The following is a 26,348-nucleotide window of genomic DNA, read 5'->3' on the forward strand; positions in this document are numbered from 1 at the left end:
TTGCATCATTTAAATCTTTGAATGAGTCCTTTATCTGGAATGGTTCAATAAATGGTCTGAATTAATTAAATGACACCGTCCTTATGCCCCTTAGAGATTTTACAATGGGGTCTTTAGAGAAAACTGAAGTAGGATCTCACCAAAAAACTCTAGAGAGAAAAATGTACGTTGTCTCTGGCGAGCCACTGGCAAGTTTGGATATATAAAAAGTACTGTATGCTATCAATAATCCACGTGAATGCAAAGAGGAATGATTTGAAGCAAGCTGGACAGAATACAAGAGACAGGAGAGCAGCTCCCCGGGGAGTCCGGGCTACGTAACTGGCTGCCACCTTGCAGAAAGCTGAGCTGTGTCCCCAGAACAGCCCACACCCCCGCCTGTCCTCAGTTTAAAAGAGATACCAACGCTTTTTGTTTTTTGAAACTAAATACATTTTAATAGAAAACAAAATACAAAATAACTCTTTTCAGAAAACAGAAATATTTAATCCTTTTTCCACAAATTAGAAGTTGCTTCATCCTCAGAGCGTAGTTTTCGACGTGTGTGTTCGTACTTAAGATTTGTTTCACAGACTGTTCATTAAACTGCTATTGCAAAGCAGGAGGTGGGAGGGATGATCTCAGGGGGAAAAGACGCTGGAAAAGCCACACCTCAGAATCATTTGGAAATTCAACATTTTCTAATTCTATCTTTTGACTGCTCACTTCCAATTATTTTCATTTCTTTACCACAATCTGTCCTTTCAGGGGAGAGAACTGTGAATAGAAGTGCAGCCACGAAAAGAATCTATCCCACCATCACTGCAAGAGCCCAAGACTTTCTCAATCAAATCCACCCACCCACTTCTAGAAACATGTCAGCTGGAGTGATCAATCTGTCACCCAGAAATTTTCCCTTTCTCCCAATACACTGTACGACCAAATTCTCTGAATTCCCTGAACCTCAAAATTCCAAGTATCACAGCCAGTGCCAGGAGTAAAACCTGAAAGATGAGAGCAGAGAAGGCCCCCTCTGCCAGTGCTAGGTTTCCTCTTCTCATTAATAATAATAATTATAATAATAATAAAAAATCCTGGTTCTCTGTAATCACGAAAAAGGAAAGACATTTGCCAGGATGACCCCGCCCCCTTTCCTAGTTCCCGCCCCCGAATTCTACCCAGATAGAGTCCCTTTCACCCAGTGACCCTGCAGCACTGCTCCTGGGGAGGGCGCCCAGCAAACCTCCTCTGGCCAAGTGCAGCCCCGGCGAGGTGAGGGCATCTTGGCTCCAGAGACAGGAAGGGGCCGGCAGGGGGACACCGCGGGATCTCCGTGATTCTTGATCTCACGTTCGTTCCCCGTCCCCGCCCTTCCTCCCCCCGTCCCTCCACACTTCGGGGCTGAGCAAAGGGTGGCGGGCTCGGGATGTCCGCGGGACGAGGGGGCGCGAAGGGGGATGCGTGGGGACGCGGGGAGTCCTTCACAGTCAGTCAGTGATTCCATACGTCTGTCCTAAGACTTGTCGTCTGGAGCCCTTCGCACGCCCCAGTCCGTTACATCAGAGATAAAAATCAATGTTCCTGATTTTCTTGTGTGATTCCGGTCACCAGCAGGAGGTTGCAGGCCATGAACTGCACGCTCAGCACGTTGCTCATCTGGCCGGTGTAGACGCCCACGAGCTCGCTGGACGAGCCGTCAGCGGGTGCGCTGCAGTGCGCGCTCCTGATGTCCCAGATGCGCACCGAATTGTCCATGGACGCCGACGCGACCAGGCTGCTGTCCGGGCTGAAGGTGAGGCTGGTGATGTTGTCCGTGTGGCCCCGAAGCTCTTTGTAGAGGGTCCCGGAAGCCAAGTCCCACAGCTTCAGCCGCTGGTCCTCGCCCGCCGATGCCAAGTACTTACCGTTGGGGGAAAAGGCCAGAGAGAGCACGGGGCCGCGGTGGCCCGTGAAGAGCCTCACCGAGTTCCCCTGCTGGGTGCTCCACAGCCGGACCGTCTTGTCGGTCGAGCCCGTGGCTAAGTAGTTTGAATTGGGGTGGAACTTGACGCAGTCCACGTCTGCCAGGTGCCCGGCGTAGATGCGTAGTGGGTGCGTCCGATCAAACGACCACAGCCTGGCCGTGCGGTCGTGGGACCCACTGGCGAAGTACAGGCTGTGAGGGCTGATGTCCAGGTCCCACACGGGGTAGGCGTGGCCCTGGTACAGCACGGTGTTGGTGAAGCTGCCGAGGTCCCAGTACCTGATGGACATGTCCTCAGAGCAGGAGAGCAGCCCTGAGCTGTCCGCAAGGAACCTGGTGCTGTACACTGGCCCGCAGTGTCCCCGCAGGACCTTCATCTCCGTGCCTGCGTTATCGTCCTCGTCGTCCTGCGGGGACGCACGCACACACGCACGCGCGCACACACACACACACACACACACACACACACAAAGAGAAGAGCGTTTAGTGGTCTGTCATGGAAAACAAACGTCTAGAAACAGACCTGCTTGGGAAACAGCATATACTCAGTGAACGACCCTGCTCTTTACAGTGACTCCAGGAGAAGAACTCTTAATTGCATAACTGAATAAAAAGTGTCCTACCACTTACAAATTGCCTTCCTTAAATTCACCTCGCAGCTAAGACTACAGCAAGGCTACTAGTGCAGAGCGATGACTGTGGACCTTACTCTTAGGTTGAGGAGAACCGATTTCAAGAGCCGATCACTCGAAAAGACGTACTTTTGAACTTATGTTCTTAGATGCTCTTCTACTGGCATGTCTTCGCCCGTCAGTCTCAGCTGCTTTGTAGGCCATGCTGCTCCCTGTCTCCAGTCCGTTTAGAAAAATCCCCACATGCCTGTTACTGCCACGCCTGGGGCCAGTGATGGAGGCAGGCGCGGTTTCAAGATTTTTATACAGAACCGCTGCGGGAGTTCAGCCAAAAATAAAACCTGGACATACCGCAGAAATAACAATAGGCCAGGAAGGTGCAGCCATCAGTAAGTTATGCTCACACCCTGTGACCAGGCATGAATGGCTAGTGTCCAAAAGGAAAGAAGAGTTTTGAAACCGTGACTCTCTGGAGGGTCTCAAATATTTTCCCAAAGTAACAAATGAGGCGTGGAGTCAGAATTGCTCTAAATAAAGCCAAGTGACTCACGTGAGTCTTGGAAATGAATCCCTAGGTGTGGCGACAGAAAGGACGGCTCGTGGTGTGGGGGGGCCCCCTCTCCTCATCCTCTTCCCCACAAGCACACTCTCTGTGTTCAAACCCACTCTCCATTCATTCTCTCGCGGACAAGCTCCTTAAAACTGCAGCCGTCCTCACCCTGGAATTCATAAAGTCAAGTGACCTCACTGGAAAAGCAGGAGGTAGGATGAAGCTTCTTGAACCGGCTTGCCTCGTGAGCCTTTGGACAGAAAAAGGGCATCCTTTTAATCTGAAAACTATTAAATTCAAAATGGAATGAATGCCTCCAATGTTTATGTATTGGAGAAAAGTTAAGAGAAAATAAACACTGATGTCCATGAAGATTCAAAATGGCTCTTCCAGATACTCAACATTAAAAGCACTTAAGCGTTTGAGAGCTTAAGGTTCTACTGAGCGTTACCAAGAATATTAGTAATTTTCCTTTCCGAAGAGATTACAACAACACTTTAAAGTTACTGCTCTGCACCGGAGAGTTTGTGTCAGAGCTGCGGGGGCAAGACACGACCCTGGGTGAGTTACACAGAGGGCCTCTGACAGCCAGCGGCCGACAAGGGCACACAGTAGTCTCCGAGGCTTAAGAGGTCTTCATCTGGACCAGGCAGTCATGGAAGTGGGTCTCCCCTCTGTGTGCTCACAGGCAGAGAGGAGGACACACTGGAGTCAAGCTGGACTCCCCAGGGGCCCAACCATTGTCCTGAGCCTGTGGAAAAGTGCCTGGTTGACTCTACAAACCAAGAAATGGGGAAGCCAGAATGGGCCTGCTGGCTATCCCTATCAGCTCCCTGCCACGACCGCAGCTTAAAATAGTCCGGCCACATTTTTTTCTGTGGCTCAACCCATCCCCATTAGGGCCTCAGCACAGTCAAGCTGAAACCCTGAAGAGGCAGTGGGTCACACGTGCCTGGCCTCACGGAGCCTCCCATGCTAGCAGAACAGCACCGCAAATGCCCTGCCACTGTCTAAACCCTCACAGTAAATTCCACCCCACATGCATCCCAAATAGGAATTTCTAATTTGTAAAGTACTTTCATGTAATAATAAACTATATTATGTACATGATGAGACATGCTTAAACTAGAAATTTTCAAAGAATAAGAAAAATAACATCTTCAAATACTATAGTCTGCTGACCCTGCTTTAGGCCACGGAGTCCCTCCGTCTGCTTCTGGGCTAGGACGTTCCAAGTGGCCCAGCTCACAGTGTGGTCATTCCTAGATCAGGGTACTTTGGGGTATGAAAGTCAGCCCGGGGCTGTTCTCCAATTAGCTACCGATGGAGCTGAAAGAAATTAAATATGGCTGGGCTTGGGAGTGGGTGAGACTTGGAAGCAAGTGAGACACTGCTATGTGTGTGAGAGATGACAGCAGCCTGACCTAGGAGAGAAAAGGTGGCTGCTGGCTAGTGTGAATGGACGTGTGCTCTACGTGTAAATACACAACGGATTTCTAAGGCTTAGGACAAAAAGGGAGAATATAACAGACTTCATTAATATTTAAAAAATACTGCTTATGTGTAGAAATGACAATATTTTGGCCATATTGGATTGAAAATACATTACTAAAATTAATTTTGACTACTTCTTTTTACTTTTGTAATGTGGCTACTAGGACGATTTAAGTTACATATGTGGCTCACATTACATTCCTACTGGCCAGATCTAAGTAACAGTTTTATACACAAGTTACAGAACTGAGTATTATTGACAACACTGACTTGATTTTCCAAACCTAAAGACGACCAGATTGGGGGCAGAATGACCAGACGTTAAATGAACTGAACACAGGTGCTGCACTGCTGGGCTGAGGGCGGGGAGGCTGGTGGTGATGAGGGTGGTCCTGTCCTGTCCACATAACTGGAAAGAAGGGCAAGTCCTCCACTGGGGACCTGTGGTTTTACCATGCTGTGCAAATATTAAAAACACACAGCTGCCAATCGACAAGCTACCTCCATCCGGTGTGCAACAAAGTGGAGGAGGGAGGGCAGGCCCGCTCCCCATTCCAAGGCTGCTGGCACCGGGTGATGGGAGCACTGTGGGCCCAGCGAACACATTTCCGAGGCTAATCTAGCTTCTCTTCACGTGGAGACAACAGAAGCTGGAGGGCAGGGCTGTAAATCCAGTTGCATTTGGGATAATTTTATGCTTACACAGGAGCTTTTGGTTACTGTTTTGGTTTTTTTAAAAAATGAGATATAATTCACATGTTACAAAATGCAGCGGTAGCCACGGTGGAATCTTAAAAATTTTTATTTTAGGCTAACGTTCTTTCCATCTTTGCATCTATCTTTCTACCTTTGCTATCTTCCTTTATATTATTTTTTAATGCCTAGAATAATCCCCAAACTCAGTATCATCAAAGCTAATAAGGTCGGTAGGAATAATTTTTTTAAGTAAAAAACTGAGAGTAAATGAGGGCAGTATCCCTCACTGTATGTGAAGAACCCCCAAGAAGCTAGAGCTGTGTCTCCAAGGAAGATAAACTCATGCATTGAAAAACATTCTCAGGGCACTACAGAATTCTAGGAATCAAAGTTTGTGCATCGGAATTTAGACTCTTTACTCATCCTAACAAACTCCTCTAATTATACTGTCTTAACTGCAAGAAGCAAAGACTCAAAGGCCATACTAACTGGAAGGTGACTAAGAAAACAGGAATAGGTAGAAAAGGGGCTTAATTTGTACACCCGATATTCTTGCCACCCTCATCAGTAACTGGAAATTAACTCGAGTGATTTTTTTTTTTTTACTCATTAACTTTTCAACCTGGTGCAAAGGTTTTCCATCCAAAGTAACTTGAGGCCGAGCTACCTGAATTTCAGTGGTGATACGACAGCGCTATCCTACCCACAACTTCCATGGCGCCACTCTCAGGGAAGGTGAACTCTGTGAAGTTCAATTTCTATCTCCCTTTGCCCACGCTTTTTTTGAGGCAATGGCTCTCGGTGACCTGAAACTCAGGCCACTGTGCCTGCCCTTTTCAACTACCACCCGCAAACAGAGTGAACCAGCTCATCACACCGACTGCTGGAAGAAATGGCGGCACCCTGGGTGAAGCCAGAGGACTTGCACTGCCCTCGAAAGGCCGAGAGCAGCCAGGGTGGGCGAGGGTGGAGAGAAACCAGTGTCCTCGTCTACTGCTCATGGCACTGGGAGGCGGCAGTATCACACTTTAAGACGCAGACCCTCTGACCCAGTGATCCTACGTCTAATTGCTTATTGTCTCCGCCAAGGCTGGGCATTAGCAGGGAGTCACTGGCTACAGGTTACGAGGCATGAGTTTGGCGTTAGCTATACGATGCGGGAAATAAGGAAGTGCGTCTGCCATAAGATCTGTCACGTTTGGTAGGAATATTCCAAGCTGATTAGTAAGGCAGACGCAGGGAAGAAAGACCGATATTCCTACCTCCTTCTCCAAGATATCACAAGCCAAGTGGATGCGGGACACGTCTACTTGATGCGGTTCGGATTTTAACTTCTTGGAGCGCAGACTCCACAGTTTTATACAGGAGTTGTCAAAGCCAGCGGCGAGCAGCTTGCTGTCCGGGGAGACCTCCGCCGTGTTCAGCAGCTGCTCCGTGTTGTAGAAGGCGTAGAAGCAGATGGTGGTGAGAGAGGGGGGGCCGTCCTTGACACGCTTAATGCTCTCCTGCAGGACCTCCAGCGCGGCCTCGTTCTGCAGGATGGGCGCGGGCACATCGGCAGGCTCCAGGCCGCCGCCCTCGCCCCCGCCCCGGGAGGGGCCGCCACTGGCGTAGAGCTGGTAGTCCGTCCTCTTGGCGGGCTGCACGTCCAGGTGGATGTGCCAGCTGAGGACTCTGCACAGGGCGGTGTTATTGTCACTCTGGAGGTAGCGGAGAAGGTAGTTGTAGCTGTCTTCCTGCAGGCGGACCACGTACTTGTTGTCCAGGAAGGCCCGCAGCCGGAAGTTAGACAGGATGTCCTGGATGGTCTGGGTGGTCTGCAGCTGCTCGATGACGTCCTTCTGGCTGGCATTCTGCAGAAACATTCCGTGGAAGCGGCTGTAAAAGCTTTCCACCGTGCTCTTGGGACTGCTCTGGACCAGGTTGAGGTGGAGGTAGACAAAGAGGGGGTAGAGGAGAGGCATCACTTCATGGCTGTGCTGGGATTCAGAATCTGTAAAGAAAGAGAAGCAGGGCCTTTACAGTCAGCAGAGTCTCCTGGGGAGCCCGCCGGCACATGGCCTCTTCTGGCCAGGACCCTACTTTCTGAGGCTACGGATTGAAGTATAAGCCCAACACAGAATTCTGCACACTCAAAGTCCGAGTCGGGACTGAGGAAGGAAGAGCACGGACCCTGAAGGCCAGCAAACACGGCCCGAAGTCAGCCGTAAACCCAGAATTCGACGGCCAGAGGTTAAGCGATGTGCCTGTTCTCACATGCATTCAGTAGCTCGTACCAGGTCTTCAAGGGTTAGTATTTTCCCCAGCACATTAGTGTTGCTCCAACTGGGACCTGAGACCTTGGAGAGAACTTAGATGCATTCTCGGGAGACTGAGTTCTTCACAGAAACTTTAACTTGATAATTTAAAAAACAATGAACACAGGTAAATTCAGAATTATCTGGATGGCCTTTAGCAAGTAAGTATTAACATACAGTTTTAGTGCTCTACTTTGTTCTGTGATTCCTCTTGGCCCCATCACCTGCAGTTAACATCAAGTTCTTATTTTAGTGGGTTCATTAACATGTCTAGCCCCCCCGACTGGCATGTCTCAATGGCAACATGACATCGTTCGTCTGTAATTGTCCCACATCTGTCAGTGTTACTCATTTTGATTTTGCTGGTTGAAAAGTACAACTTCTCTTTTGCAGTGATAATCTACAAGTGGAACACTTTCGTGTCATTAAGACTAAATCATTTACTAACCTGAGACTTTAACACCATGAAAGTACATGACAAAGAATGTTCAAAAAAGTGTACAGCTTTGTCACAGGCTAATGAGAAAAGCACAGAAGTGTGTGTGACACTTAGGTGAGGGAGCGCAGAGAGAGCTGTGACAGAGTGAAGGTTCCACAGCCATCTGGACGGAGGCGAGTGGCCAGCGAGCAGGGCCATCGCAGGCACCAGCACCTCAGGGAAGCTGGGTGACACCAGCCCTAGGCCCGTTAGAGTAGCAAGTTATGACTGGCAAAATCCATCTGTTACTTTCACTTAGCTGTTAATTTGAAGTTTATTTTTGTGGTTTTGCTTGTACTTTATATGTAAATGAGTTTAGCTTTTATACAAAATAAAGCATAAAGGTTTCATGTGTAATGTCTGTACATACCTAAGTAATTAATATAAAAATGCTTTACGTCAGCTCTTAGCACTTCCACTAGCATTTTCTTTTTCTTTTTTTCCTGAAAAGGAATCCACGCCTGGCTCAAGATTCAGGAACACGGCATTAGGGAATCTTATCTCCCTAACTGGAAGGGAGATGATCCCTGCACGCTCTCTCTGCTTGATGCTCTATTTCACCTCATCACAGGTGAATTAACTGCAGGGTAGGTGCATTTGAGGATCAACATGCCCCCACTCAAATGCATTCTTAGAAGTTGAACTTCAATCGCACTGATCCGGCTGAAGTTAGGGCTCCTGCCTCTGTACCAACAGGCACGGTGAGCTCTGGTGCTCGCTGTGGTGAGTGACCCTGAATGCCGAGGGGAAACTGGACTGTGCTCCACAGGGAGCCGAGGACAGTGTGTCTGGGACACAGGAGGTCACTTAGGGCATCTCTTAGTACCACCGTCCCTGAAATTAAGGTGAGTGGAAATATGCAACAATCCAATCCAGGCAGGACGAGTAGTGGCCCAGGCCTTTCAGGAACGAAGGTTTGCATCATCCCACCAGGTAAAGAACCAGGACCAGCTGAGGTGCTAACTGAAGGCAAAGGGAATACAGAATAGGCGGCAGAGGAAGGTAGAGACCAGCTATGATCACGTGACCAGTGACAGAACCCAGGACTGGACCTGTCATGAGTATTCCTCCTTATTTTGTTATGAACATGTTTGTGTGTGTGTATACCTATACATAAGCAAATATCTTTTTCTTTCCTTTCTTATCCCCTTACCATGGAACATAAGTTATAGTGACTTTGTATCATAGTATTTTTTCTTTTTGTTTTGGCTGTGCTGTGTAGCATGTGGAATTTTAGTTCCCTGACCAGTGACCAAACCCCGGCCCCCTGCAGTGGAAACGTGGAATCCTAACCACTGGACCACCAGGGAATTCCCTATATCGTGGTGTTTAAGTATTGTTAACTTTACGTCACAGTATTTAAACTATGGGATCTCAAGGAGAAGGGTAAACATCACCTGTGGACTTTGCCTCCTCTTCTGAGGAAGGCATTAGGGCATTCTTGGTTGTACTTGGGATAGCTGTACCATGTTAAGTAGAATTATGACCTTGTTAATCACCTTTACTTGCAGGTTAATTATGGTTTGAGGAGATGGGTAAGGGTGCCATCACAAGTCCATAGGCGGTGGACTTGTGATGGTTAGTTTTATGTGTCAAATTGGCTGGGCCACAGTGCCCAGAAACTTGTTTACACATTATTCTAGATATTTCTGTGAAGGCATTTTTTTAGATGAGATGAACTTAGATGAGATGAACACTTAAATCAGTAGACTAAGTACACTGGATTACCCTCCACATGTGGGTGGGCCTCGTCTAATCAGTTGAAGGTCTTAGGAGAACAAAGACTGACCTCCCTGGGGAGGGGGAGAAGGAATCGGCCAGCAGGCGGCCTGTGGACATGAACTGCAGCTCTCCTGGGTCCCAGCCTGCGGGTCTGCCCCACAGATTTTGGACTCGTTGGTCTCTACAATCACGTGAGCCAATTCCTTAAGATAAATCTCTCTATACATATACATTTTGTTGGTTCTGTTTCTCTGGAGAACCCTAATACAGATTTCAATAATTCTTTAAATACTGTCATTCTTTAGAAGACCTCTGGAATATTTCTTTCCCCAAATACTAATTAAAACAAACAAAAAGATTCAACCCTTACCAATTAGACGTCCAATATATTCTATTGGGACGAAGGGCTGTTTTCAACTCCTTACAATCTTAGTTTTAGGCTTATTTTCGAAAATGAGAGGCATTTTAATTTACCAAGTCCAGGATTAAAAAAAACTAGCCATCTAGAAATAGGGATGCAGTACTTTAAAGCTTACTGAAATTCACTGTTGTTTCGGCCCATAGTTTCAACGCTATTTAATTGTCCTTTCTTGTCCGAAGAGAACAGTATATTAGGTATAAAAGCTCCAATCAACATATTGTCTATGTGGAACAAGGTGAGACTAACATTAAGGCTTAACTCAATTTGAATCTCGTTCCCTTGAAATCGTAACATACACCTTATATGTTACTGAAAAGGACACTAAGTTAAACGAACTCCGAGCTTGTTGGTCCTCACTCCCCGGCCCTTCTCCGCAGGGCTGGGTCCACCGACTGCACACCGTCCTCAGCTCTGAAACAGCACTAGCTGGCCTGCGCCTCCGTGTCCCTGCCTGGGGGCTCTTCTTCCTCCCTTGTTCCTCGAAGGCTCACCTCACTCTGCGGAACTACCACTGCATGTGTGCCTCCCATGAGCCAGGCACTTACACCCACATTGTGTCTAAGAGTCACAGCTGTCCCCAGATTCAGATCCAGAGTGACTGACTCCATAGGCTATGCTCTTCCCACTACATGTCCTGTAGGAAAGGCCCTGGAGCAACAGGCGAGCTCACGGCAGCTCTCAGCCCCACAGCTTCTGGAGGAGAAACACTGGAGGGAGCTCAGCCTTAGAACCTCTTACCTTTCTCTATTATCTCCTTCGAGAGTTACCATCTCCTAGAATTTACTTTGTATCTCCCCGGGGCTGATGCTGAGTTCTGTATCACAGTCTGTATCTTCTGTGTTACGTAGCAGGATGCTATCATCATAACAACTTAAAAAATAAAACCTGACTTATTTCTGTTCAGTATACCCCGCCCCCCCCTCCAAAGAGCCTGAGGCATCCTTAGCTCTTCTCCCTTCTTTCTCCTTAGCCCTGGAGATCCTACCTTGACAATGTAACTGTGAACTGAAGGCCCCACTTTCGGAATCCACAGCCCTGTCTCACTCTTCAGGGACCACAGTGGACTCAGGCTGGCCTCCCACCGGCCCTCCCACAAACACTCTCGTCCACTGCTTCCACACCCACATTCACGGCCGGGCCTGTCTCCATCACACAGGATGGCGGTCACACTTCTAGCCCTGTGGTCAGATCTTGCCTCCATTTTGTCTGTCTTTATCTCCAATCTGAAAGCCCATTTTCTTTTTCTTTTTTCTCTTAAAAATTTTTTTATTGGAGTACAGTTGACTTACCATGTTGTGTCAGTTTCTGCTGTACACCAAGTGAGTCAGCTACACACATACATCTACATCTATCCACTCTTTTAGATTCTTCTCCCTTATAGGTCATTACAGAGTATTGGGTAGAGTTCCCTGTGCTGTACAGTAGGTCCTTATTAGTTATCTATTTTGCATATAGTAGTGTGTGTATGTCAATCCCAATCTCCCAATTTATCCCTCCCCGAAAGCCCATTTTCAACAAAGCCGGCTCCTTCGCTGTTCCTGAAAAAATCATCACCGTCTCTGCCCCTTTGCTCATGCCTTCGCACGTAGGCCGGATCCTCCCACTCTGGCACAGATGCCCAACATGCAAGTGCTAACGTCAACCCTATCCTCCTCAGGAAGGCTGCCTCTGACCACCCCACGCCAGCCCCTCCCTTCACTCCAAATGCAGCTCCCACGAACACCCAGTGACTGGCTCTGTCTTGGCCTATGAAGACACTCCCCCAGTCACATCTCATGCAAAACTGTGACTTCTAGCCCTCTTATGTTAGGGTTAACTTTCAGTTCAGATTAATGACTACATGTTGTATTTCATCTTGGTGCTCAGGAAATAACTCTTCATTTGATTCGGCTGACTGCTCTTCAGAGCCCTGAAGGTGGAGAAAAATGTTCCAGGAAAAGCAGTCTGTGAGGAAAAACACATATACTCACCCCCTCAAAATAACCTGTGACCAAGGATTACAGAATTAAATTACAGGGCTTCCCTGGTGGCACAGTGGTTGAGAGTCCGCCTGCTGATGAAGGGGACACGGGTTCGTGCCCCGGTCCGGGAAGATCCCACATGCCGCGGAGCGGCTGGGCCCGTGAGCCATGGCCGCTGAGCCTGCGTGTCCGGAGCCTGCGCTCCGCAACGGGAGAGGCCACACAGTGAGAGGCTCGCATAGTGCAAAAAAAAAAAAAAGGAATTAAATCACAGACAAGGTAACAGACAGCCTTCTCAGTTTTGAAACAAGACGAGAAATTGCGTAGGAAAAGGCTGATGGAGACTATTACAGTGACAGATTTGGAGCTACCGCGTTGCCTGGCTCCCTCATCAGAGGGCGGGCCCCCATCAATACACTCTCCTGCAATACCTAGCCCAGGACAGTCAGAGCCTCACGTAAGTACAGGATGACTGAGTGAATGAGAAGGGCTGAAAGACGCCAGGCACTTCTTTCTAAACCAGCTTCCTCACCACTAGGTTGATGAGAGAAGTCTCTCAGGGAGAAATCATAACCGTATTTAAAAAAATGAGTAGAATAACTTTCTAAAAACTGATTTAAAAAAATTTAAAAATTGCTCAAAGCCTCAAAAACCAATGCCAATAATGAAAAATAACTTGATTATCTCCAAGTTCTTGCTTACCTCTGAATGAAATCCTTCTTATAAATCCAAAAAAAGAAAACTTTTTTTATCTTTAGTGGACATGGAAAGCAGCTGATCACTGTTCTGAGACATTTAACATTTATATGATGTGAGGATCTTAATGGAGTTTCTTTCTTTCCAGTTTAAACATAATAGACTTTTTATTAGATCCTTAGAATTCGCAATTTTTTCATCTTTGTAACAATTCAACAGAATGAATCCTATCAGTCAACAACTGTGAGACTGATAAGATGACCTTCTTTAGGGTTTTATTTTGTAATCTTTATTTCCTGTAACATTTTGGTCATTTTGCCCGACTAGGGAATACAGGAAATGTGGATTCTTTCCTTTAAAATATTAACCATTATAAGGGTGAAGTAAAATTAGGACAACTCTAAGTATGCAAAATTAGGTCTATTACTTTGGTTTATATATTGATCACTTACTGTGCCCCTTTACCATTAAAAATTATTAACCTGAGGGTTGTTCAAATAAGAAAAAAAAATAAAACAACTTCAAAGTATTTTAACTATAATTTTCTACTAACCAATACACGCTAATTACTCTCCATCCTTTGAGGACAGAGCAAGTTTTGTATTTCTTGTACCTCAAGGTGTTTTGTATGAAGTACTCAACAAAAGACTTTGATTAATAACCAGAATCAACATGGTCTCACTTAGTGTAATCATCTTTTCAACATTAAAGTTATAACCAGTCATCTTAGGACTAGACGAAATCACTTGGTTTTGCCTCTGAATAGCCTTCTTCACTTTACATACGAGGAACTAAAGGCCCCAGAAAGGCTACATGACTACATTTTTTAGAGTGATTAATTTAAAAAGTCATATAGTGAATTAGAAAAACTCGTATCTATTGATTCAGTGTGTCTGTGGTTATCACAGCGCCCACAAACTGGACTAAATTACAACTTCTAATTTTTTGGTGTTGCTGATTCATGAGGATCACTGTCTTGCATTTTTGGAAATAAGGGGAAAAAAACCATTTTGAGATGTACTGTATCACTGGTAGTGATATCAACGTCCATTTCACACCTGCTGCATTTAAGGAGGTTTCCCTACATGGCTGACTGAGCTTCTACTTATTCAACACAAGTCACAGTCACTGTGTTGAAGGCCATGGACAAAACAGTGAGTAATGCACCCAGAGCTCTGCCCTTGCACACTTTAATCTCCTGATGTGACTCTCTTGGGAGTTCCAATAGACCATAAGTGTGAATGCAAGGCCTGCGTTCAACCACCTTTGAATCCCTGGTACCTAACACCAGAGCTGGAACACAGATGGTTCTGAGGGAAATTCGCAGCACCCTTTTTTAACAAGAGAAGGGGGTCGTGTGGAGTACTTACCAGTGAGGAAATTCCGCAGCCGTCCGAACTGCACTTCATATTGCTGGGGCTCTGCCTGGCAAGGGGCCGCAGACACTATGTTGGCACAACCAGATTCTGATTGGACTAAGGAGGAAAAGATACATAAGATGGGGACGGCAAAGACAATCGCCAGCCCGAAAAGTGGCAGGATGGATGGAAGGAGGCGCAGCTGTAGCATCTGACATCTCAGCCCGTTTTCAAAGTACGTTGGGGCTTCTGGTTAAATGTGACCGACATGCCTACCCCACCTGCTCCTGACACCCAGTGACGTGACAGCAGAGGAACGACAGGTATAAAGCACAGGGTACATGAGCTGGACGAGAGAGGAGAGGCACACAGGCTCACGAGAGACTCCTCTGGACGCATCTGACCCCAGGACCTGACACTGTACCATCGTGTGCCTTGGGATGGGTTCATCTTCAACCCCCGTGCTGGGCATTCAGTGGGCCCTTTCAATCTGGAAATTCACGTCTTCCAGTTCTGAGAAATTTTCTTGAATCATTTTGTTGCTTTCTCTCCTGTGTTCTCTTTCTGGGACGCCTACAATTTCGAGGTAGGTCTCCTGAACTGATCCTTTAATGTCTCCCAGATTTTCCATTTTTTGTCTTTCTGCTCTACTTTCTGGGAGGCTTCCTCAACTTTCAACCCTTCGAATGATTTTTCAGTTTCACTGTCATGTATTTATCTGAATGTTTTCTTCTCTTAAAATAGCAGTCTCTTCCTGTTTCAAGGCTGTCAATGATGGTAGTTTTGAAGTTTTTTTCTCTCTGCTGTTTGCTTCCTTCAAGTTGCTTCTCACTGTTTCCTTCCACTTTTCACATGAAGCAGATCGGTCTCCTCCAGGATCCGAGTCCCTAGTTATCTGAAAGTGCGGCACCACAGAGCTGATGAGAACTCTGGGCGTGCGCTTAGCACCCAAGAGGACCTGGATGGGCAATTCCCTGCTGGCGATGTCTTTAGGTCCATTCTGTTGGGCAGGACAGATTCACCAGGGGCGAGGCTTTTAATCACCTTCCTGGACAGCAGGTGCCTGGATGGCAGTGTTCTCGGCAGCGAGAGGAGGAAGGAGGCTGGAGTCTCAATACTCAGGATGTAAACATGCACTTCATCGCCATTCTGTGAGTTCACGCTTTCTAACAAGAAAAGCAAAATTCTCCTACCCTTTCTGCTGGGGGTGGGGTGGGGGACCTCACAACTGGGGAGAGGCAGCGGGGGACTGACGAGCCATCTTCAACAACAATCTGGACGAACACCGATGTCCGTGGGACACACGTGGGAAGGAGGAAGCAGGAATGTAATTAATGCAGCAGGGCCGAGGAGACACGACGGAGAGCATCGAGAGGCGGGGAGACAGATGGGAAGAGAGTCAGAGCCCCTCCGGGAACTTGGACACACGCTGGAAGGCTGCAGGCCCTCCTGCTGCCCCGCCGTGAGGGAACCAGTCTCGAGTCCTACAGTCACAAGCCCTCAAAGGCATCCTCCCCTTGCCATTCCGATGACCACCCTTTAGCTCAGGCTGTCCTCACCTCTCACTGGATCACGCTGCAGCCTTCTGACTAGCTCCCCTGGCGCCAATCTGGGGGGCGGGGGAGCCATCCTCCTAAGACCCACATCTGATAACCTGGACACCCGCCCCCAGCTTTGCCCCCCGATAAGCTCCTAACGGTTCTCTGGAAACTCAGCTCATGCCTTCTACGATTTACTGACCCCTGACTATATGCTGGGAACCATGAGACCTTCTGGGAAGCCCTTGTGACCTGCCGGCCGACCTGACCGCACCACCTTCTTTGCTCGTATGGAGGCTGAGCAGCCCTCACGGGACCATGTCACGCCGCCCGCATGAGCTCATCCGCCTGCCTCAGCTGACTGTAACAGAGCTCCTCGGGAGCCAGGGTCGAGTCTTAGCTCTCTCGAGAACTTCTCAGCACCTGGCCACCAGCAGACCTTCACGACCATCTGCTGAACGCAGATATAAGTATTCTGATTACTCAATCAACAGAAAAACTTAGGACAAAATCTTACAATAATCACACTTTAGAAGCTTCCCGCTTTTCCTGGTGGTTTTCCAGGAACACTGACTCTCCTAATACGCCATCATATCGAAAAGAAGACAACTGAGAACACAAATTTAACAGTGCTGCCCTACTGTCTATCAGCAACAGCACAGGCCCCAGTGAACACAGGCCAGCGGGAGCTTATCAGAGGCCGTGACGGCGAGTTTAGAAGGAATTACTCTGGTCCTGTACACTGGCCATCCTACTAGAAACATTAAGGCTTTCATGAATCGATTCCGAGTTCATCGCCTGGCCCTGTCCTTGTCAGGGGAACCCAGCAGAGTCTGAAGGCGAGGGAGAGTGAGTGGGTCTGACACTGAAGGGAAGGAGGCTTCCCCTGAGGAGCCGGGCTGAGCTGGAGAAGGCACTGCCGCCTTAAGCTCCCCACACCTGGCCATTTAAAGACGCTCATAACCACCCTGACAGCACGGCAGGAAAAATTTTCCCAAAGTTTTTCTAAAAAAGAATCCATCCAAATCCAATTTCAAAACAAACAGCAGAAGCAAAAAGAAATGTTAAAAGTCTCAGGAACACGTGTATGATGCCAACATTTCCACCCACTGATCCCAAAGGACTCATCCACCTGGAGAACATGCCTTCCACGGGTGAGGCCCAAGCGACAGGGGAGGGAACACGTGCAAGAGGGGGACAGAGACCCTGGCCCTAGCTCATGGAAGGAGAAAGTCGCACACGACATCAGGTACAGCTCAAAGCCTCCGGGATCCTGCAGGAGGACGTGTTGGGCGGGGGGTTTTCAGAGAGGCATTTGGGCTGGACGCTGCCTCCAGGACAGGGGGTGGGTGGTACCTGCGAGGCTGGTGGCCATCTCCTCGGCGCTCTGCGACAGCCGCAGGCCTTGCTTCAGTGGGCCGTCTGCGTCCCCGTACTGCCGGCGTTTGAGGTAGCAGGACACGGCCATCTGAATCTGCTCGGTGCGCACCCGTTTCATGACCTGAGGGGGAACCATAGGGACAGCCTGACGTCACGCGCGGGTAGAGGCCACGCGGCCAGTCTCCTGGCTGACTTGAGAGCCTTAAGACCAACCTCACCCTCTCTTCCACTTTATGTATTGTCCCGATGAAAACATGGCCAACTTCAATGATGGAAAACGGGAATAGCCTAGATAATAAAGCCCCACGGGACTTCCTTGGCAGTCCAGTGTTAACACTCCGTGCTTCCACTGTAGAGGACATGGGGTCGATCCCTGGTTGGGGAACTAAGATCTCACATGCCTACGTGTTGCAAGGTGCGGGCCCCCCCCCCAAAAAAAAGCTCCAGATCCCCGGCAAACTCCATTTAGGACCACGATTTCAATCCGCTCCGAGGAATTCCAGGGCCCCGTGTTACTGGCCACCCCTCGCTCAGGGAGAGGGGTTCAGGGAGCAGGGAGCCAGCCAGAAAGCAGGCAGGAGGCAGCACGAAATCAGAGCCCTGAGACATTCAGAAACCAGGTAAAGAGGTGTTAGAAAGTGAGAAGTTAATAATGGGGAAAGGGAGAGTTATGTTTTCTCTTAGCAGTCAGGAAAAGGCTGCTGGCGCTGAGTCAAGGATTTGACCAGTGTGTTTTCATGTCAATCATACTGTTTACCTCTTTCACGCTTTATTTGTAACGCCAGGTACAGAAAAGCATCAACATTGTAAGAGGGTATGTATATGTGTTAGAAAATGTCTCATGAATTCTTATACGGAAGGAAATGCACTCAACAGGGGTAAATAACTTCTGATAATTCAAGCTAAGTTGGCAGTTCCCTCTCCAACAGGACTATTTTCCTTGACTGCTAAATTTATTATCAAGAATGACAGGAACCCCTGACTGCCATGGGCCTCAAATACTCCTTTGCCTGGAGTAAAGAATACTGCAGTCCAGATGACCAGTGACAGCTGAATGAATTTTCTAGGTTCACTTCTGTGATGTAAAAAATATTTTCTTCTTCAGGATCAGAATATCATGTCCATTTTGGAATGCATGCAACATTATCCATACACATGTGATGGTCCCCCCAAGGGTAACTTTCTCTAAATCAAGGACTTCTAATTTTTTTGTATGTGGAAGATGTGTTTTTGATAGTTTATTTGGATGTGTTTAAATTTTCAGTTTCAATTACATGCACTGGCCTTCTCCTTTGTGATTTCCTCCATGTTTTTAAGATTTAAAATTCCCCCATTCCAAAAACCTGTTATTTTTTCTTTAAATATTAAAAAAATTTATCTGTATCTAATGTTTATCCATTGCAATTTCTTTCAGTGTACAATATGTGGTGAATAACCAAACAACTATTTTACCCAGATACTGCGGCAAACAAGTTGTTCCAAAATCATCTGCAAATAAATAATCCTTCCAAACTGATTCATGGTTAACTCTTTTAAAACACAATCTGAAGATCAACTTTTCAATTGCCTAAAAGTCACACAACAGAGCAAACAGTGAAGGCTGGAGACATGCACACACAAAACCACGTATATTTATATACAAATATAAAATGTTAAGGCATCATAAATATATTATTTTAAACCAGGTATAAAGAATGATTATATTAGCTATGCATTTCATTTCTGGATTACCAGAGACAGTATCAAATACTTGTTAGAAAGGAGGGGCACTGGGTCTGAAATGATTGAGATTCAGTGATACAGTGAAACAGTAACAAATTTCCTCAAACTGAACCACCTTTCACTATGGAATTTGCCTCACTTGGTTATGGTGTATTAGTCTTTCACTGTATGACAACTCAGATTTTTTTTTTTTTTTTTTTTTAATTTTTGGCTGCGTTGGGTCTTCACTGCTGTGCACGGGCTTTCTCTAGTTGCGGCAAGCGGGGGCTACTCGTCGTTGAGGCAGGCGGGCTTTTCATTGTGGTGGCTTCTCGTTGCGGAGCACGGGCTCTAGGCACGTGGGCTTCAGTAGTTGTGGCACGTGGGCTCAGTAGTTGTGGCTCGCGGGCTCTAGAGTGCAGGCTCAGTAGTTGTGGCACGTGGGCTTAGCTGCTCCGCAGCATGTGGGATCTTCCCGGACCAGGGCTTGAACCCGTGTCCCCTGCACTGGCAGGTGGATTCTTAGCCACTGCACCACCAGAGAAGTCCCCAGATTATTTTTTAATTAACATTTTTTTTCTATTGCTCATACAAGAATTCTGAGACTTTGAGATCACTGCTCTAAGTATTCACCTGTCCATTGATGAAGACAGATAATTGTTTCTTTGTGGTTACTAATAAGCATTCCTGTACCAGTTTGACTATTTCAGTGATTCTCTATGGTTTTCTAACCTGGTTACACATAAGAATCTCCTGCGAGTGTGTGTATAAATAATTTCAGCCTTGGAGATTCTGATTCAATGTAATATTTAGAGAAAAAAAATTTAAGTGCACACAGAGACTGTGAGAGTACTACCCTTTGCCAGTTTGGACCCAAGTCAGAAGCAGTCAATCCACCAGGCTCCCACCCCCGGCCCCACCACCACACGACCCTACGCCGCTTGCTAAAGATGCTTTCAATGTAACTTCAAGAATTCTTAGTCTCCAAGCTCTTCCAAAGCAGCCTGATGCCTTGTATTTTGGCTGGGACTAAAACTTTTCCAGACTTTCTACTGCCCATCTCTTGTTGCCATGGGAGTGCATGCTTGTATCAATGTGTGTCCCTTAGTGTTTCAAGTAAGATGGGAGTAAGAGGTCATCTCTCTAACAGGAAAAAAAAAAAAAAAAACGTGCACAGGAAAAGACATGGGAAAACTGACACAGCAGACCCTGCAACGCCAAGTGTCCCCAAGGTGGGACAATGTATATGCATGTCTGAAGAGGAGGGGAAAAGAGAGAGCGAACAGAAAGCTATGAGAATGAACAATAGTAAAAAACGGGCCATATTGGGGATTACTAGAAACTAGCTGGTAAATACTGATGCTAATGAATTTGCCCAAATTAGCTGTTTCTGGCTCCAAACCACCATGCAGGACAAGGACCTTCCCTGAGGGTGGGCTGTGAGCCAGCTGCAGGGCCAAGAGTCTGGGGAGGAGGAACGTGGGCATTAGTCTCTTTTATAGCCACACTCAACTGAAATACCAGGGACATTATCCAACTGACTGCCCTGGACTTGATTCCAGGGCACACATATTTCAAGTGAAGTAAATAATAAATGAAATGGGAAAAAAACCCACAAACCTTCTTAAAAACAGACCTGTCTTTTGAGAGACTCAGACATGAGACTAACACTGCAATTCCAAGTTACCTGTTTATCTCTTCCCGTAATTATAAAATCTTTTAAATTTAAATTGAGTTTCAATCTAATTACATCTTTGTTAAAATTTTCAGGGTTTCCCTTAATTTTCAATTGACAGAAAATATTTTAACTTTAAAGTTAAAAATAGATGATCACATACCTTTCTTTTCATGTCACATTAGGATTTCTGGAAATTAACGTGAGGATTCTGACACAATATGTATCTATTTCTCATGCACTGACAGTTGCCTACTGTTACCAAAGTTGCTACAGAAAATCAGGACATGATCACCTTCCTGCCTCAAAGTAACAACTGTGCAGGAAGAACCACTCTCTCAATACTCTTTGCTGCAGCCTAACCCCACCCACTTATGTTCAAATGTGTATGGTTGGTGGAGGGTTGCTCGGAGAGACACCCCCAGCCCAGCACTTCATGGGCTAAGCACTACGCAATTCCATGAGATGCCAATAGAGTACTATATGAACAGTGTGTCTCCCCCTGCCCCTCAGATATAAGGTGTCAGCTTTGAGGATGAATGAGTTCAAAACAAATCCAGGCAAACTCACCACCACTATCCTCAAATCAGTTCCCCAACTGAGTATATGGACAGCAGCTAGGTGTTTCTGTCGTTGTTGTTTTTTAAAGTAAGTGTATTTTTTTCCAATTATAAATTTATGCTTAAAAACAGATAAAAATTATTTTGTATTTTTTCTTAACTGAGAGGTCATGTAAAGTGCCTAGTAGGTGCTCATGTATCAGCTCTCTTCTCTTTCCTTGCAGTATTCTAAGTGCTTATAAAATCCATCAAAAGGTCACTCTTAGTAGCACCTACAAACCTAATAAGCTTTTGCATTAATCATTGTGATAAAATGCTTGTGAAAATAAAAATCGCAGCTGAAAATAAATGAGCTCGGTTTCAGTCATACATGATATAATTTTTAAATTAGGTTGGCCTTTCACATTCAGGCTTTGCTCAGACACAGATGTAACATGAATACACTCGAACTAAAACCTGTGCTCTTTCCCCACGGAGTCCTAAGAAGTAAATGGCACACGAACAAGGCTCACAGCTGCGGGCTCAGGATGCAATGTAGAATCTGGGGGTTTAATTTGGATAGGAGGGCTGGGGGTGGAGCAGAAATCATACAGCCAGGCAGACAGATGCCCCTAGAACTTGACTAACATCAGCTGGGACCTCCATAAAGTCCCAGAAGTCTTTCCTTGTCAACTACTTCCTTTCCCTGCAGCTTCCTACCTGCAGCCACCCCCAAATCTGCTCCAGTCTCCTTACTCAGCCAGCCGACCCTGCTTTCTATGTCAGCGGGCTATTTACTAAGACTTGAGATTCCTCAACTCTTGTCAAATCTGTCACTTTTCCCCACTATTTACATGGCTTCTAGGCTGCTGAACACGCCGCCTCCCCTGCAGGCAGGTCTCTGGCTCCCCTCTTCCACCCTTCACATTCCCTACTGACACAAGACTCGTGCAGTCTCTAGTCAGAGCACCTTCCTGAGCTCAAGTCTAGAAGACTTGTCTACCTGGATGCTGCAAACATCTGAAATTCGATGTGCTCAAATTCTCTTCCTTCCATACGTCTTCCTTTTCCTAGTTTTCCCAGCCAGCTTAATGGTGCCACCATCCACCAACAGAGAAAACCACAACCAAAACCAACCAATCAAATGAAAACTGTCGTCTTAAGATGCTTTTCTCTATCTCTCTTCCCCTCACTTCTAAATGGCCATCAACTCTTGATTCTAAACAGGGCTCTCTTGGAGCCATTGTGCTACCATATCCTCACTGCTGCGATCTGACAGTGCAAATCACTTCTCACCTGGACTATTCCAATGTCCTCCTAGTACTCTAGGCCAACCTCAAACACCCTTTTGAATGCAGCCAGACAGAAAGACTGACTATGCTACTCCCATGCTTAAAATCATCCTCTGCACCCCATGCAGACTGCCCCTCCTGCCATCACTGTTCTCTAGGTCCCCCCACCAGATGGAGAGTTCCCTAGAACAGGGCTTTTATCTTGGAAATTCACATTAAAAGTAAAGTGAGTGTCATCTAGCTTCTGCTTGGAATTCTTGACGGTTTACTTTAGGCACATGATTTCTCTGGATTTTTATGAACCAAGAAAGCCACAAATATTTGATGCTTACTTCAAAACTATTTTAGGGCTCAGAAAAATTATTTCTATACAAAACCTTGTTAACATGGAAGAGTATGGCACAATTTATAGAACGGCTACCTACATTTACCGTGTCTTACGTCATAAAGAATACCTTTCACGTGGGCTCCATTTACAACCACTGTAGACAGAAGAAACAGGATGCTGTGCTCTCAGAGTAAGGGGGATATGGTTTCCTATGTTTATCATTCTCCCTGAAATGGAATTCAAATGCAGCAAGTGAGGTTTTGGAGATGCTTTAATGACACTGAATCCTTTATGTGTGTGTGTCTCACAGAGCAGCCGGATCACTTTTTATTCTAGAGTAGTACTGCCCGTAGGACTTCCTGCAATGAAGGAAATGTTCTAGGTCTGCCCTGTTCAGTGTGGTAGCCACCAGCCACAAAGGGCTATCTAGCAATTAAAATGTGGCTAGCGCAGCTGAAGAACTGAATTTTTAATTTTCATTAAGTTAAATGTAAGCAACCACACATGGCCCGTGCTTTCTGTATTGGACAACACAGTTCCAGAGCATGGCATTACTTTGTGAAACTAAAGCAGCAGTGCCTTGACTTAAAAATGGCAATGCACAAAGTCTTGCAAAACACTTCTGATTCCTAAATTGCCAAATTTCCAAAAATTAGTATTTTGTTAGTAAAAATGGAGCTACCTTTTTATTACTATCAAACACTCTAAGGTTACTCAGATACATATACATTTACATACATCTTACCAGAAAGATATCTTATTTGACTGCTAAACAAAGATTTATGAATGGGAGTTTTCTACAGTGTTTTCTAAAACTTGCCAGTACACAACATTCTTGAAACCTTCTTAAAGTTAAAAAATGAGACGGGAAAAAGGAATTTGTTTCAGTAGATAAACAGAGCAGCAGTTACTTTCTGTAAAACGTTCACATAAAAGGCAAGCTCGAACCTAAGACAACTTTACCCCTGCAATGAGAAAATTAAAAAAGAAAAATTTCTGGCTAACTTAAACTAGAAAAAAACCTTTAGGACTGTAGATCAATTAGTCAAATGTCTGCTTATAATCTTTAATTTATTAACTTCCATGTATTTTAAAATATAGAAGGCAACACATTAATTCATGAAACAATTTTACGCCAACCATTCACTTACATCTTCAACACCAGCGTCTCTGTAGTCACTGAAGCCACTCTGAATCATCAAATTCCATTTTCCAGAACACACCATCTTCGCTCCTACCAAATCATCTATGATACAGCACTTGATGCTCTCGCTGGAAATCTCAACGCAAGCCATCAATACCCATTCAGGTGGCAGAACTTTTAAAATTTATCACTTACTGTTGATACATTGGTGGTATAAATATCCCGAACTAGCAATGACTGAGACTGTTTCAGTCCAATATGTATTTCCCAAATGGCATCTTGTTGCTGGAAAGAGTAATTACAGTGCCTGTAACAGGAGAGACTTAAACATGTGGTACCACCCTCTTTTCAGAGGGAAACTTTGGGGGGAATCCTGCCTTGTAGTCAGGCATATACAGTACATCCTTGAAGATGCTTTTTAAGAGAGAAGGTTGCCTGGAATGATCTGGTTTCTTCATGCCTTCTCAGAGTGCTCTTTAGGCTTCCAGATTTGGATTCAAATGCCTGCCCCTGCTAAGCAGTCATTTTCCTTTTGGAGTCACAGGCAGACACAAAGCTGCCAGGACAAGTGGCTGGGCCTTCCCTACTTTTAATCCCACACCACTACAGGCACAATCTTTCCAAACAGCTAATCTGATGCCATCTGTGCTCAGCTTAAAAACTTTCTCCTTCCTTCACCAGTGTGGAGGATAAAAAAATCGTCTCCACTGTGTCACCTTGAGGTTACTCTTATCTGCCTTTGTTTACAAAACAGGTGGGTACCACAAGGCCTTCTCGCCTTAGGGGCTTTGGTCAAGGCTCCTCCATTAACTGTAGGAACACCCCAAATGGCACTCCTAGCTGGTTTAGCTAACTCCCACTCATGCTTCACAGCCTAGCTTGGCCACTTCTTCCCCAAAGCTTCCTTGAGCCTGATTCCTTCCACCCACCAAACCCAGGAACAAACCTCTATCACAGGAATCGCCATACTATCTGCTTCCTACACCACCACTACTAATACCTGGCACTTACTGAGTGTACATCACAGGTAAGATACTATTTTAAGTGCTTTACGTAGACTATCTCGTTTACGCCTCCCGAGAACCCTATAAGCTAGGGAGCATTCTTCAGATAAGAAAGCTGAGGCTTAAAGAAGTCAGACAGGTGCCCAAGGGTCCACGGTGCCGGGAGGGGAGCTTGGGCCACCTGGCTGCATGGTCTGAGCTCTTACCTTTTACAGTGTCTTGCTGCTCAAAGGCTTCTCTCGGGAAACACAACAGTGAAAGCTTACCAAATGCTCGCTGAGAGAGTGATCACAACAGTTACTACCTGAGAAGCTGGCTGGCTGTCACATGGAGAGGCTAGAAACGGTTTCTAGCACTGTCCACTGGGTAATGCTGGTTTAACAGAGCGCCCCCGGGGCTCCCTTCCAGCTAAAACGAATCATCAAATAAACAAAACAAACAAACAACAGCCCTTTCTCCAGAGATGTCCTTCATAGGTATTATGAAGGACATCTGTTTGTGAAAGTAAAACCAAAAAACCAGCGACTGAATAGTTAAGAGGAGACTTTACCTAGTTCCACAGCGATAGAACCAAACAAATTTCACACATTCAGAGGGAGAAGCAACAAAACTATTCCAAGACACACAAATCTGCTTTACTGTTGATAACAAAAAACAAACAAAAAAATGGTCAAGGCAAGCCCACTTTCTGGTTTGCCAATTTAACACTGATTTTTAAGGCAGGAATGATTTATAATTGACAAAAATCAAAATTACATTTAACGCAAGAACTTTAGGCCTTCGAAGAACCTAGAAAGTATTCTCTGCCAAAAAAAGAGATTGTAATAGCTGATAACTAGTATTTACAGAACACTTCCCCCTTGTCAGGCATTTTCACATTCATTAATCCTTTTTTGGGTATCCTGCAAAAGGTCCAGTTTATCAATCATTACCTCATTTTACTGAAGAGGAAACGAAGGCTCCGAGAGGTTACAGATAGTAGTTACATGGTTTCGACCTGAGGCCGATGTAGTCACCAAGCTCCCTCCGCTGCATGAAGCTTCTCCGAGTGTAACGCTATGGCTCCAAACTCCTCTTCCTACTCCCACCCTCAAGCAGAGCTGGGACCCAGACCGGGGCGGCCACCGTGTCCGCCCTACCCCGCAGCGCTAGGTCACCTAAGAGTAGACGGCCCCCGCCCGCGCGCCCCTCCCAGCGCAGCCCCGATTCCTGCCAGCCGGGTCTCCCCTCCTAGACCTCCACCTGCAAAGTCAGAGATCAGCGCTTCCAGCCTGCCGCCGCGGGGCACGAGCCCAGGGCGCTCTCACCGCTGTCGGGAGGGCAGCACTTCCGCTGAGCCTCCTAGGACACCCGGTCCCTCACCCTCGGCTCCCCCGCCCACGTCGCGCCCGGGCGCTCAGGGCCTCGGGGCTCCGCGGCGCGCACCCCGTACGCGGCTGTCAGGGGCGCGGCCGCCTCGCGGGCGCCCTTGCAGGTGGGCATCGCCGCGCTCGCCTGCGT

At 46.5% G+C, this 26,348-nt stretch overlaps 1 protein-coding gene across 4 annotated transcripts; it reads right to left on the bottom strand.

Moving 5' to 3' along the window:
- Positions 1 to 464: 464 nt before the first annotated feature.
- On the bottom strand, positions 465 to 26,342 carry TAF5L (TATA-box binding protein associated factor 5 like). Of its 4 annotated transcripts, none has more exons than XM_024765602.1 (5): positions 26,091 to 26,342; positions 17,142 to 17,286; positions 14,260 to 14,364; positions 6,577 to 7,307; positions 465 to 2,349 (listed from the first exon to the last, which is right to left on the bottom strand). In XM_024765602.1, exons 2-5 carry the CDS (start codon positions 17,281 to 17,283, stop codon positions 1,552 to 1,554), a joined length of 1,776 nt encoding a protein of 591 aa, XP_024621370.1. In that variant the 5' UTR covers positions 17,284 to 17,286; positions 26,091 to 26,342; the 3' UTR covers positions 465 to 1,551. The 4 variants fall into 4 exon arrangements, with proteins under 4 accessions (XP_024621370.1, XP_024621369.1, XP_024621368.1 ...); XM_024765601.1 differs by having other exon boundaries at positions 25,781 to 26,342; XM_024765600.1 differs by lacking the exon at positions 26,091 to 26,342 and adding an exon at positions 22,828 to 22,927.
- Between the last annotated feature and the right edge of the window lie 6 nt (positions 26,343 to 26,348).

This window comes from Neophocaena asiaeorientalis, unplaced genomic scaffold, assembly GCF_003031525.2.
Source record: "Neophocaena asiaeorientalis asiaeorientalis breed wild unplaced genomic scaffold, Neophocaena_asiaeorientalis_V1.1 scaffold369, whole genome shotgun sequence".
Taxonomy (NCBI): domain Eukaryota; kingdom Metazoa; phylum Chordata; class Mammalia; order Artiodactyla; family Phocoenidae; genus Neophocaena; species Neophocaena asiaeorientalis.